The sequence below is a fragment of the Ursus americanus genome, chromosome 2 (genome assembly GCF_024610735.1).
Source record: "Ursus americanus isolate L20-20 chromosome 2, mUrsAme1.1.p, whole genome shotgun sequence".
NCBI lineage: Eukaryota > Metazoa > Chordata > Mammalia > Carnivora > Ursidae > Ursus > Ursus americanus.
The window spans coordinates 64,274,691-64,289,198 of NC_142128.1; the positions used below are offsets into that span (position 1 = coordinate 64,274,691).

The 14,508-nt window shown below is 34.7% G+C and overlaps 1 protein-coding gene across 1 annotated transcript in view; it reads right to left on the reverse strand.

The window, feature by feature from the left end:
• Nucleotides 1-14,508, reverse strand: part of KCNT2 (potassium sodium-activated channel subfamily T member 2) — a 349,439-nt gene that overhangs the window by 119,600 nt on the left and 215,331 nt on the right. The window contains exon 14 of the mRNA XM_045812805.2: nucleotides 12,617-12,725. Within this exon, the coding sequence (XP_045668761.1) occupies nucleotides 12,617-12,725 (109 nt within the window). The remainder of the gene's footprint in view (nucleotides 1-12,616; nucleotides 12,726-14,508) is intronic.

A 14,508-nucleotide genomic window follows, 5' to 3' on the forward strand; every position in this document is an offset into this window, starting at 1 on the left:
CTTAAACAAGGAACACTCTTTTGAAAGGAATCTATGTCATGAAGAAATGAAATAGAGCTCAACTGTTAAATTTGAAAGATTGTATATACTTGAAGGTGGCCAAAATTATCTTTGAAGTTAGTCTTTTAAAAACTCCAATGTAATTTTCCAAAGTGCTCACTTAATTCAAGAACCTGCCTAATTATCACACACCAAAAAACTGTAAAGATTTTTAATCTACTTTTTTTTTTAAAGATTTATTTATTTGCGAGTGAGAGTGAGACAGAGATGGGGGGGTGGAGGGGGGTGGTAAAAGGGCAGCAGGAGAGGGAGAGAGAGTCTCAAGCAGATTCTGTGCTCAGTGTGGAGCCTGATGCAGGGGTTTGATCCCACAGCCCCATGACCCTGGGATCATGACCTGAGCTGAAACCTAGAGTGGATGCTTAACGAACTGCATCTCCCAGGTGACCCAATATTTTTCATCTGCTTTTCAAACTGTCAGCTGAAAAAGTAAATTCCTCTGTCATCATAAGCATCATTCTCAGCTCTTTAACTCCACTATCAAGTAAATCATAGCCTGCTGATTTTAAACTGTTCTCCTTCAGCATTAATAAAAATTCATAACTAAAATGTAGTCACCCCTTTCTCTCTTTCTCAGAACACAGCCGGTTTGCTTAGTGAAGACCATACGCTTAGCTTTGGGTCAAGTGCTTTGTGCCCTTGTACATTTATATAGCACCACTATATCCATCCCTTTAGTTTAGAACACCACTGTGAATTTCCCAGGAGAGTTATATACCATAAATATTAATATTTTGGAATATAGGAGCTTTAGAAGCTCCTATTTTGTTATTTACATTTTATCATTTGAGTATTTTTTTGTCCATTTAAAATTATTTGTAACTAGATTTGTTTACTGTCTCTCCATGTTGTCATTCAATTTATTCTCAAGGTATGCAAGCTAATCTTACCATAGACAAAAGGTATTTAACTAATAAATCTACTAGGTGAAATTTACAGTATGTTTACATATTCTTTTCTTTTTGGTAATAGTCATTGTAACAGGTGTGAGGTGGTAATCTCGTGGTTTTTTTTTTTTTTCCTTGATGATTAGTGATGGTGAGCACCCTTTCATACCTGTTGACCACCTATATGTCTTCTTTGAAAAATATCTATTCAGATCCTCTGCTAATATTTTAATCAGGTTTCTTTTTTCTTTTCTTTTCTTTTCTTTTTTTCTTTCTTTCTTTCTTTCTTTCTTTCTTTCTTTCTTTCTTTCTGTTGTTGAGTTGTAGGAAGTTACAGAATTTTATTAAATTTTAATTTCAGCACCCTGTCAATTTCAAAAGGTCTTTTTTACTTTCTATTTCTCCACCATAACTCCTGTTCTTCCTAAATCTAGAATAATAATTATAATAATTTAAGCTATTCTAGATTTGTGTATTTATTTATTATGGCTTTTTTATTATTATTAAGGAGAAGATAAGATCCTCCAGAAATATAATCAACAGAATCTAAGTTAAAAATTCTGAAAATTTAAAATTCTACAAATAAAAAAATTTCAGCATTTTATTCCTTTGAACAGCCATCATCACCCTTTTATAATTCTTCAATGTTCTTCTATACTATTATTTATACCTATTTATCAAAAATACATTAAAAATATTTACTCATTTACTTAGGCTCTCCTTGCTTCAAAAAATATATTTAATTCTATTTTCAAATGTGATTTTTTTTTTTTTACTAGTGAGTAAAAAACCAACCCTCCCTATAGATCCAAAAAAATTCCAGTGAGAATAGGGATAGTTGTTTCCATCTGGCTGGATTTATTTCCCTCATTTCATGCTGCATACTGATAGTCAGCAAATGGCAAAAGCCATATTTCAAAATTCTGAGTATGAGATATAAGGATATTAAAGGGATTCCTTTGTCTGTAAATGTTTTGTTAAGTGGCAGGTTACACCGGTGAGTAAGAAGGGATCACATTATTTTGTCTGGAGCCACCAAATGCCCAATTACAGAATTTTGAACCCCAACTTCAAACTATCTACTAGCATACAATTCAGACATTTTCTTCTAATTTGTTTAGGAAAAATCTGATTTTTCCCAGTAGTAAATGTCTGACTAAACTTAACTGCAGGGGGATGGTACTGTGGTAGATGGAACAGGGTTAACTTGTTTAGTATTCAGAAATTCAATTAAAATTTGACTCCTTTTTCTAGAAATCTTGCACCCCAGAACTTCACTGGGGGATGCCATTTTGTCCTGCTGCATCACCCTCTAGACATCCTGTGGCGGGAGGGTGGGTGGGGTGTCAACAGAAAACACTCCTTTTTCCATCTCTCAGAAATTGATTGAAATCTCTTATGCCTTTCACTTCTTCTTTACTAATGAAATCTTATCATTTTTTATTTCTCTGTCATCATTTCAACAGTCTCATGAGAGAGAGAGCAGATGAAGGCATATGGTTCATAAACTAGTTTGAGGCAAGGGCTTCAGTGAATCATCTTTAGTGCCTTCTTTACTTCATTTATTTAACTAATATTTATTGAGCAACCATGCTGTTAAGGTATGAGTACAACATGTTTTCTACCTTGAATGAAATTATAGCTTACTGCAGGAAAAAATAAATACATTAAAAACAAAACAAAACAAGACATAGGGGCGCCTGGGTGGCTCAGTTTGTAAAACATCCAACTCTTGGATTCAGCTCAGGTCATGATCTTGGGGTTGTGAGATTGAGCCCCATGTTGGGGCTGAGCATGGAGTCTGCCTCAGATTCTCTCTTCCTCTCTCTCCTCCCACTCCTCCCCCCACTTGAACACACACTCTCTCTCTAAAATAAATAAATAAAATCTTTAAAACAATACATACTCTGGCAGAATATATTAAAATTCTATACAAGTTCATAGAAATGAAAAATCACATTAAATTGGGGAGTTTAAAAATATTCATGAGGAGCTAGAATTTTTAATTTAGCAAAATCCTCTGGAAAGCCAGAAGAAATGAATTCAAGGCAATGGGAACAACATTTTTAAAAAGATGTAGAAAGTGGAAACCACAAAGTATATTTAGGATCATGTTATTTGGAGGACATGATATATATAAGAGAATCATGGGAGATGAGGACATAAAAATAAATTACGGCTAGAGTGTAGAGGGCCCTAAATTAAACGGACATATTTGAATCTAATTTGATAATGAATGATGAGCTATTTAAGGCATTTCAAACAGAGGATTGCCAGACGAGAGCAATATCCAGATTTCTCAAACTGTGTTTAATAAAATACTATTCCAATTGATCTTTTAATAGGTGTGCTTAGGAAAACATTTCTCAGGTTTTAGATACACCAAATAAAATGCACTTCCATGGAGATTTTCAGTACACGTAACTTATATAAAAGAAAAATAAAAGTAACCTTTGGAGGTGTAGTCCTTTTCAAAAATGCTTTGTCATGGGAGAAATGGAAAAAGCACCATTGGGGTATACAGACAACACCATCTTTCTATATTTCCAAGGTCAAAGAAGAGGCTTCTTTGGCCAGCAGAACTGCTTGATAGTGGAAACTATATTAACTTATAGATGTGTTCCAATAAAACCCATGGTGTCCCCCAACTCCACAGCCATTATGGATGAATTTTTCTCACCCCCTAAATCATATGGTGAAGTCCTAACCCCTAGCACTTCAGAATGTGACTATATTTGGAGACAGAGACTTTAAAAAAGTGATAAAGTTGGGGGCATCTGGGTGGCTCAGTTGGGGGAACATCTGACTCTTGGTTTTGGCTCAGGTCATGATCTCAGGATTGTGAGATCAAGCCCCACATTGGGTTCCATGCTCAGCACGGAGTCTGCTCCTCCTGATTCTCTTTCCCTCCACCTCCACCCTCCCTTCCTTCTCTCTCTCAAATAAATAAATGAATCTTTAAAAAAAAAAGTGAAGTTGAAAAAAGGCTGTTAGTGTGAGCCCTAGGGCAATTTTTTGTCTTCATAAGAGACAGGAGATACATAGGAAAGATCTTGGGAGGACACAAGGAGAAGATGGCCATCTGCAAGCTAGACAGAGGCCTCAGGAGAAACCAAACCTGCCAGTACCTTGACACTGGACTTCCAACCCCCAGGACTGTAAGAAATTAAATTACTGTTATTTAAGCCACCCAGTTTCTTTGTTATGGCAGCCCTAGCAAACTAATCTAATGGCCAGGAAAAGCCAAGCACATTAAAGCAGGGTAGTTTGATGTGGGAGATTTTAGAAGAAAAAGTGAGAATTATTGTGTAGTTTATTGATGCAGTGAAATTCATACTCCGTAGTGGAAAAGCAGAGAAGGATATGGGGAGGAAATATGTCAAAGCCTTTTCTATGACCTTCCTTTTTTTTTCTGGAAGTCTAAGCAGCAGTCAGTTACCAGGTTGCTAATGGTATGAGGCATTAGAGATGGGAAAGAGATTTGAGGTATGGTGGTGGTGGGGGGCGGGGGGAAGCCTGTTAATATTCTCTCTTGAAAGCACTGAAAAGCATATACATCTATTAATGGAAATAGAGGCTAAGATTTAAGAAAGTTTTATCAAATAAAGTTCAAGATTTATACTCCAAGTGATAATTACTTGAAATGGAGAAATCAAGCATTAGAACTGAAAAAAAAAAAAAAAGTTTTACTCTAAAGGAAAACCAAGTGCCTCTCATCTTCGTGGACACTCAATTTTTACTTTACATTCCTATGGGAAGACAGTGACTGGATTAGACCTGCCAGATGACAAAATGTAATCTTCTGTCACAGTTTTGGAATGGGAAACTTCCAAGAGAACTTAATGGTAATTCACTTGAGCTTGCCCTGCAATCCCACACATATTTTTTCCCCATTTTCCTTTCTTTCAAGGGGGTAATTATGATCTGTTACATATTTTTTAGAGAGAGCGCACAAGTTCAAAGGGGAGAGGGAGGCTCTGCCCTGAGCATAGAGCCCCACACGGGGCTCCATCTCATGACCCTGACATCATGACTTGAGCTGAAACCAAGAGCCCAGCTCTTAGCCCACTGCACCACCCAGGTGCCCCTAATCTCTGTTACTTTTAAGAAACTTTTTCCTTTCTCAAGGAAACTGATTCCCTGGGTCCTGTGTGACCAGCTCAGTATTATAAAGGAAAAAAAACTCTCCAACCCTTCTCATCTCTACCTCTGCCCCTGCTTCCCTCCCTCGTTTCGGTCCTTTTTCTGGAGATGCTAAAAGATATTCGATTTTCCTTCTTCCTCATCACAGTGTTTAAAATAGGGACTCCCCAGTATAATAGACAAGGGAAGTCTCATGGTTAATTTTCATCTGAGGTCAGAGAAACAATGAAGGCTTCAGCACGGTCTAGCGCAGATCCCTGTAGCTCTGCATAGATTCAAAGGTACCACAAAATGAGGGCGCCTGGCTGGCTCAGGCGGTAGAGCATGTGGCTCTTGATCTTAGGGTCGTGAGTTCCAGCCCCACACCCTGGGGTGTAGAACTTACTTCAAAAAAAAAAAAAAGATATAACAAAATACTGCCCTACCTTGCTCTTTGTTTTCTCCAGATATACTTTTTTCCAGACGATTTTGTTTGGAGAATTCCTCCAGTCAAAATACTATTTAAAATACTTCAATCACTCCCAAATAAAGCTGACTGAAATGTTTAAAAATAAATATTTAATTCCTCAGGCTTTCCTTGTCTTTCACTACCTTGGCATCTGGAAGAGTGCTGGTCAGTTATTTTGTAGGATGTTCTCGATATTGGTATGTCTAGGTATTCCCTCATAATCAGAAAATATTGGCAAGAATACCAAAGAAATTATGTCATGTACTTCTTTTTTTTTTTTTTGTCATGTACTTATTGGCACATCATAGGGATTACATGATGTTGACATCTCTTTTTATTGGTGATGTTTACCTTGGTCTCTTGATTAAGATCTGTGTCTGTCAGGTTACTTCACTAGAAAATTATAATTTTTCTTTCATAGTTATTAAATAGCACGGACAGATATGTTGAGACCACACAATGATCCTGGCTCTCCTTAAACATTCACCATCTAATACTAGCACCCCTTGGAGGATCATGTCTACAACAATTGTTTGCCTAAGGATGACTTCCTATTTCTCTCTTTCCTTCCACATTTATTAGTTGGAATTCTTTGGTAAGAAAGAGCTATTCTTCTTCCCCACTTATTTATTTATTCATTGTTTACTTACATTAGTGTATTTACTGGATTTTACGGGTTAAAATCGAATGTTATCATTACTTATTTTGTTTCTAAAATTGTCCCATCTTAGCTTGTTAGGAACTCCTTCAGGTTATTTCTTGTGTCATTTTAACAAACCCCCACACTCTTCTGAGCAACTCCTTACATTCTGGCAGCACCAGACTTTTCCAGACTTTTCTTATATATTTCCTGCCTGCATCCTGGATTCACCCAGTACCCCAAAAAGCCCTGGATGTTTTTATTAGGGAACATGTTTAGTAACCAAGACGTGAGCGTTAACTGTGCTACGTGCTACGGAGCTGTCATTGCTCTCTCAGTAAACAGAGCTAGGAATTATATTTGTATATACTCACAGGCCCATACAGACACGGGTCTAAATTTCCGTGTCTATCTTTGATACATGTGCATTAGAAGTCATGAGTTTATACTGATTTCCAATCTTACCCACAGGAACTGCCACCGATTGGAGGTGGCTTAGGAGAAATAACAACTAAATGCAATGCAGGACCTTGGAGAAGATCCTGGAACAGAAAAGGGATGTTAATGGTAAAACTGGTGAAATTCATTTAGGTCAATAATTTAGTCAATTATATTGTACTAATGTTAATTTGTCATTTTGATAACTGCACTATAATACTGTAAGATATAAGTATTAAGGGAAGTTTATATGGGAAGGGTACGTAGGAGCTCTCTGTATTATTTTTGTAACTTTTCTGTGAGTCTAAATCTGGTTCAAATAAAAAGACTAAAAAATAAGCTATTAAAAATGTAACGTGTTATCCAGCATTTCCCAATCTTACTTGAGTACATAATTTTACTTCTCAGGAAAATTATGAACTTCCATCCAAAAACATTATTAATTGTGCCTTGGAACACAAATTTGGCCATGATATGAAGTAACAGAACCACTATTTATATACCACACACAAAAATTAATTACAGTGCATTTTGGCTTAATGTGTTTCTACTATGATTGAAGATTTCCCAAAACTATTAAGCAATCTCTAGTGAAATAGTTATTTGAGAAAGCCTAAATTTCACTTAAATTTAAATGTACACAATTACAATGCTCTTAGAAATTTGATAGAAATTTGATAGAAATTTGAACAAGACTATCTCTCTACAATTTTACAAACATTTTGCATGTGGTTAGAGGTATGATAAAATTTTGCAAGCTAAGGAAATAACCACAAATGAAGGTGTTCTTCTATTTTAAAAGAGATCAATTACATTGAAAAAAACAGACAAAACTTAATAGTGTTTAATTTTCGTTTTACAAAAAGCATTGCAGCAATACCCAAATCTGCAGTTTCCAGATCTCATTGATGAAAATAACACACTCGCCCTGGTAACTTAATGAAGGGCTTCTTATGAAATAACCACCCCTAAGGAACATATCTACAAAATTGCAACTTTTTGAAATTGATTTTACTAAAATAGGAAAGCAACTTTGCTTCCCCCTTACTTCTAATATGTATTTATGTAATGTAGCATTGGAATTCTTACATCTTTTCACCCATTCAAAATACTTAATATATATATTTATATAATATACGAATTGATTTCTATTTGAAGCCTCCTTTTTTGTGGCCATGTAAATCAAAAGAAAATTACTGCAATATATTGCAATAATGTATTATGAAATCTGAATCTTCCAGCAACTGTTATCTGCTTACATTTATTAACCATTTTCTCTGATATCTGTCTTTTTTATCTTTATGTCTTCTGCTACACTTTAAAGTAATTTAACTGCATTTAATAATTTGCTTGTTTAAATTATTTTTTATAATGCATTTCTTCCAAACAAACTTTGAAAAGGTCACTAAAAACTTATGTCTTTTTTTTTTTAAGATTTCGTTTATTTATTTGTCAGAGAGAGAGAGAGAGAGCTTGAGCACAAGCAGGGGGAGCGGCAGGCAGAGGGAGAAGCAGGCTCCCCGCTGAGCAAGGAGCCCGATGTGGGACTTGATTCCAGGACCCTGAGATCATGACCTGAGCCGAAGGTAGACACTCAACCAACTGAACCACCCAGGCATCCTCAAACTTGTACCTTTTAAGAAGACAAAATAGTTTCATACCTCCTATAACTCTACTTGGCTTTCTTATATGAAATCTTCCATGACTGAATAATATATTGCTTGAGAGTAAAATCCCTGACATTTACATACTTGAGTCATCTTTTTCAAAATATATTTAATCCTAATCTCTGTAATACTTAAAACAGTGATTCGAAAGATTGGCCATAGTAAGAAATATACCTTCACTGTTTATTGCTTAGAAGCATTCTGATATATATTTGTTCATTCATGTCATTCTTTGTTCCAAAAAATATCCAAATAAAGTTACGAACATATTCTAACTTAAATATAAAACACATGTGCGTGGCCTGAGTCTTTTTCTCCTCCGTCACAAATACATATATGGTTCTGGGTGTCCTGCTTTGTCTTTAAAGCATCTCTCCTGCTACCCTCAAACTGTCTCTAACACAACATTTAAAAAATGATTTTTGATGCAAATAAAATCTGACTCACTTGATACACATAAATAGAGCCAATGAGAGAACTAAAGAGTACCTACTTACTATGGTCTGGCATGGCTGTACATAATCCTCAAAACAATCCTGCGAAGTGATTTCATCCAGTTTCATGGTTTAAGTGTCCATATACTGATTACAGCCAAATTTCTATCATCAGTGTAGGTGAGCTCCAGACTGTATATTAAACACAATTTTGGGAGTCTAACAAGTACCTTAAATTATGTCTAAAATAAAAATCCTGATCTTCCCTGGTCTTATTCATTGTGGTAAATCACAATTATATTCTTCTGGTTGCTCAGTCTAAAAATTTGCAGTCATGCTAGACTCTTCTTCTGTTCCACCCCACATCTAATCAACAATTCCTGACAAGACCTTCAAAATACATCTAGAATCTAAGCACTTTTTAAAAATATTTTCATTTATTTATTTGAGAGACAGTGAGAAAGAGCACAAACAGTATGAAGGGCAGAAGGAGAAGCAGACTCCCTGCTGAGCAGGAATCCTGAGGCAGGCCTAGATCCTGGCACCCTGGGACCATGACCTGAGCCAAAGGTAGACGCTCAACCAACTGAGCCACTCAGGCATCCAAATCTTAGCACTTCTAATCACTTCCATACTTGTGCCCTTGACAATACAAGGTTTAACTTCTCTGGTTTAAATTAGTCCCATAATCTCTTAATTGCTTTTGCTCAACCAAGAAGCCAATGTGTCTGTTTCTCTTATTCAAATTTTATCACTCTTCTGTTCAGAATCTTTTTTCATTTGAGAGTGTTGGGCACCACCCTTATCATGACCTAGGAGACCACTGTTTCCCTGTCAGATCTCAGCTTTTACTACCTTTCTCATCCCTCCCTTCTAGCTACACTGGCCCACTTGCTGTTTCTCAGATCATCAGATATGCGTCTATCTGAGATATATTTTACTTATTTATTTTTGATCTGTCTCCCCAGTTGGAATAAAAGCTTCATGACAGCTGGAATTTTTCTATTGGTTTCCTTCTTGAAACCACAACACCTGGAATGGTTCTGTCACGGAGTAAGCGTTCGATAAATAATTGTCAAATAAATGAATAAAGTAATGGATGAGAAAATTATTATTTCAAATTTTCCATACAAAATGATTGAGAATGAAATGGAGTATGTAATTGGCTCAGTGTTAGTTAACTTTGCCAGTTAGTGAGTTAAATCATTTCAAGCTGCCAGAACGGGTGATCCTCTATCTCTGTCATATTTCCTCCCTAAATTTATGAGCCCCATTTACAGCATGAACACTACGAAACAGGGAATTTTAGTTGTGATGAGGATATGCAGTTCCCAGAAAGTCCAACTTCAGCTGCTACTTTAATGAGAGAAGTTTCTGAATCACATATTTTATAATAATAATGTGCGTGGTTTTGGCTCACTGATACATAATATGTTAAAATTCAGGTAAAGGGCCAACTATCAAAAAGTAATAAAAATTAACAACTACACTACAGAGATACTTAATAATATTTTTTAATAGTGCCAAATTTGCAATTACCAGATTTGAGGTCTCTCTCTAATAAGAAGCAATGACTTTTCTATTTCACATATAAATCTTAGGCTTTCACAATTATTTGCATGATTTACTATACCCCCAGATGAGATCCTTTGATTTATCTTTTATTTTTATGATATGTAACCTAATTATTTTAAAAGAGTAAATATATAATTTTAAGTAAATATGTGTGTATATATGTATATATACATAAACTGTGTATACAATTTTTTAAATTTAAAATTATTTACATTGCTAACAGCCATAACTAGAATCAAGCTTATATTCTAATATGCAAAATATAACTGTATCTTAAGAAGTTAAAAGGCCATGGTTAGACTTCAGGGAAAGCTTTAAATAGTCCCAGTTGGCAATACTTTGCCCCTTTGTCATTCCCCTTCTTCCTACTTAGAAGGAGAAGAGCCTAAAGCAAAGCAGACGTTTTGTGATTAGAAGGAGAGAATCTTGAGGATTAAGTCCTACAGCTAAAAATGTTAGAATTTAAAAAAAAAATGGAACAAACTAGGTGCACTGTTGAGTCAGACATGCTGCTCTAGATGTTGTTCCCCAGACTTTTGCTTTATAAAATGGAGTGATGAAAAGATTCAGGAGTTAGATAGTGGAGATGTTTTCACAAGTCTGTGAATATGCCAAAAAGCATTAAACCGTACACTATGGATGGGTGATTTGTATGGTAAGTGAATTATGGCTCAATAAAGTTGCTATGAAGAAAGTTATTCCGGTGGATCATAGCATTTATTGTGACACTCAGTTGTGAGATAATTTTTCTGGTTAATCTTATTCATGGAAAATCCTTAATTATGTGCTAACAATGTCTTCAACAACATTACTTTCTTTTTTTAATAAGGCAAAATTCATTAAAGTATATTGGGAAAAGTCATGTTTTAAGGATCCCTGAAATGCTTTTTTAACTTATATCAAGTACAATTTGTTCATTAGGGCAATGCTGCATGTCAATAAATAGTATTTACTAGGATTTAAACCAGTCTATAATTAATGATATATGTTAGTGTTGATGAGCCTCATTTTTATCATTTCTACAACAATAAAATGAGACTAGATATTCAGTTATAAAGTTGTGTGTCTGTGACAAAGAGGGCATGGCTAAATAATGAACTCTTGTGATGAGTTCTCTGAATGTCCCATTAATTGGTGTTAAAGTCATTTTCAGTGTTTTATTTAATTTCATCAAAATACTACATACTTTCTTCAAACAAAAACAATTTATTCATAGTCCTGTTATATCTTTCCCATTGCACAAATTAAAGGTTTGTAAATGCATAGAACAGAAATATTTTCATTCAGAACTTTAAGAAAATTGCTCCTTGGAAAATCTTAACTATCTCAATAGAGCAGAGACATAGAGAGTAAAAGCTACCTGAAAATACTGCAGGTATTTGCTATTTTCCAATTAGCAACCTATTCTATTTAGTATTAAATCCCAAAAAATAAAAAAAAATAAAATAAAAAAATAAATCCCCAATAAAATTTTATTTCTTCTTGATTTATTTGATTTGGCATTTCACTTAAATAACTATCAATTAACTTACTAAATTTAAATAATCATATCCACAAGCACCACAGTAAAATTTATTTAGAAAATCAACATTTTGTCTAAAATACCAAATAAGGAAGAGGAAAAGGTATGAAATGCAATGTAACATTTTTCTCTTCAAATAAGAGTGGGGACTGTGTTCCCTGATTATATTTTCCTTGATCATCCAAGTCAAATACAAACTCTCTCATAGAACAAAATAGTCTGATGATATAACTTGCCCTCATCTACCTTGAAATGCATATAAAAAAGTGATTTCTTTTATACTAAGTTTGCTAATGTTTTCAAATACTTTTTATTCCATAATAATTGTAAAATTTTAATTTTGAGGTCTATAATGTACATATAGCTTTGAAATAAAAACTTACCTCAGGAATAGAAAAAAATGGCTTCAAGATCTCATATTAATGATTGTCATCATCCTATTTTTTCAAGTTTTTTTGCTAAGTATCTTGAAAATAGAAACAGTGCCCTAATCCTAGACCTAACAAATGATGTAGACACTTAGAATTTAGATTGAAACAAATTATCTCAAGATTAATTAGAAAAGACAGAAAGTAACTGCCAATTTTTAATATGTCTTAGACTCATTCCCCCCCGCCCCCCGGCCGCAGCCCCTTAACAGGTCTGTATTTGTCTGTCTGTCAGATGAAGATAACTCACACAAATACAAGTACATATCAAGCTGTACACCTTGTATTACTGTACTTCTAAATCATATAACTGCACTTATATTATTTTTTTAAATAATTTAAAATGTATTATCTTAAAGAAAACATATACTTACTGCCCTCTAGAGGTATGAACCAGTAGTGTAATAAGTGTAGATGTTGCCGGGCATATACAGTTTAAAGCTAACATGGCGTATTTAAACTCTTCTTCACAAACAACATGATCTGTTTGAAATAAAATAGGTAGATTATTCTTGGGAGAGTAGTATTTTAAAATAATATGAAAAATAAAACAGCAAATAAAATTACAGAAGTTTCCACATAAACACACTTGTCTTCGAGATGTTTTTACATGTGCAATTTTCCCCAGGAAAAATGTTTCATAAGAGAGAGTACTAGATTATGAGTTAAGTGACCAAGAGGGAAGGGGATTCTGGCCCCAGTTCTGTCTTTAAGGAAATCGGCAGCCTTTGGCAAATTAATTTTCTTATGCTTCATCTGTACAAGGAGGTGAGAGGGAGACAGTTTGGAGTTGGAATCTGGAAAATAAATCAGAGACTGTATAAAGTCTCCTTTAATTCTGATAATTCTATGGTATGAAATGCTGTAGTATTGATTTAAAGCATTATTGATTTATCAAATTCATAGTCACACAGCACACAGACTTAGAATTATTAAAAGACATGGTAGACAACATTTACATAACAGTAATAGATTTTGTACAATCAAAACAACTATGATATCAGGCAATAAAAACTAATGGTAAAATACATTTAAATTTAAATTGTACTTTGACCTCAAGACCTACAGTCATAAACAGAAAAGATGATAGGATTCAATCAGGCAAGATAATAAATGGCAATTGAAGTCAGTGACATAAAAACAATAGAGTGCTAAAGATAATGGCACACAAGAGGTTGAAGGCCACATGAAAGGGGGGTGATGCGACTCAGCCCACGATCATTACTTTCATACAGCCATGAGGGCACACATGCCAGATATCCAATTCTTCACAGAAGTCATATTTTAGAAAAGCGATCAAGATATTATTTACTTTAGGGGGAAAAAAAAAAACCCTTCCCTTCCCAAGTAAACAATGACAGCTGGTATTAGAAATAAAGACAATGTGTAAAGTTCCAAGAAAATAAATATTCCCAGAAAATAGTTTTAGCTACATTAAGAAACTGAAGGTTGAATTTGTAGGTGAGTCAGATATCTACAGAATGAACACATAGGGCACCTGGGTGGCAGAGTCAGTTAAATGACCAACTCTTGGTTTCAACTCAGGTCCTGATCTCAGGGTCTTGAGACAGAGCCCCGCATCAGGCTCCCTGCACTCAGCACAGAGTTTGCTTGAGAGTCTATCTCCCTCTTCCTCTTCCCCTCCCCACCCCTCAACTAAATTAATTAATTAAAAAAAATAAGAATGCATACCCAACATCGTTTACGAAGAAACAAAAGATTACTTGGGAAATGGTGCAGCAGACACTCCAGATAGATAAATAATAAACGTACTTCTAGTTTTATAAGTTAGCATGTGAAAGAACCCATTACTTTTTCTCTTTCTTTCATTTCCTTATTTATTTATTTATTTCCTTTACATGTTATGGAAGAAATTGCTACAGTTACACCTCAGGATTTACTCAAAACAAACAAACAAACAAAATCAAGGATCTGCTAACAATGTCTGTCTCTCTTTTCTTTATTGTTTTTGCAGTGTCTATTAGCCCGTCAGCAAAGTATACAGTATACTGGAGGCAATATTACATATAAATACAAAATATGTTTTTCACTGTTATTATACAGTTGACCTTGAACAGCACAGGTTTGAACTGCATGGGTCCACTACACAGACTTTTTTCAGTAAATACAGTACAGTACTATAGATATATTTTTTCTTAACTTACGACTTTCTTAATAACATTTTCTTTTCTCTAGCTTACTGGATTATAAGAATATAGTATATAATACACATAACAAAAATATGCATTAATCAACTATTGATGTT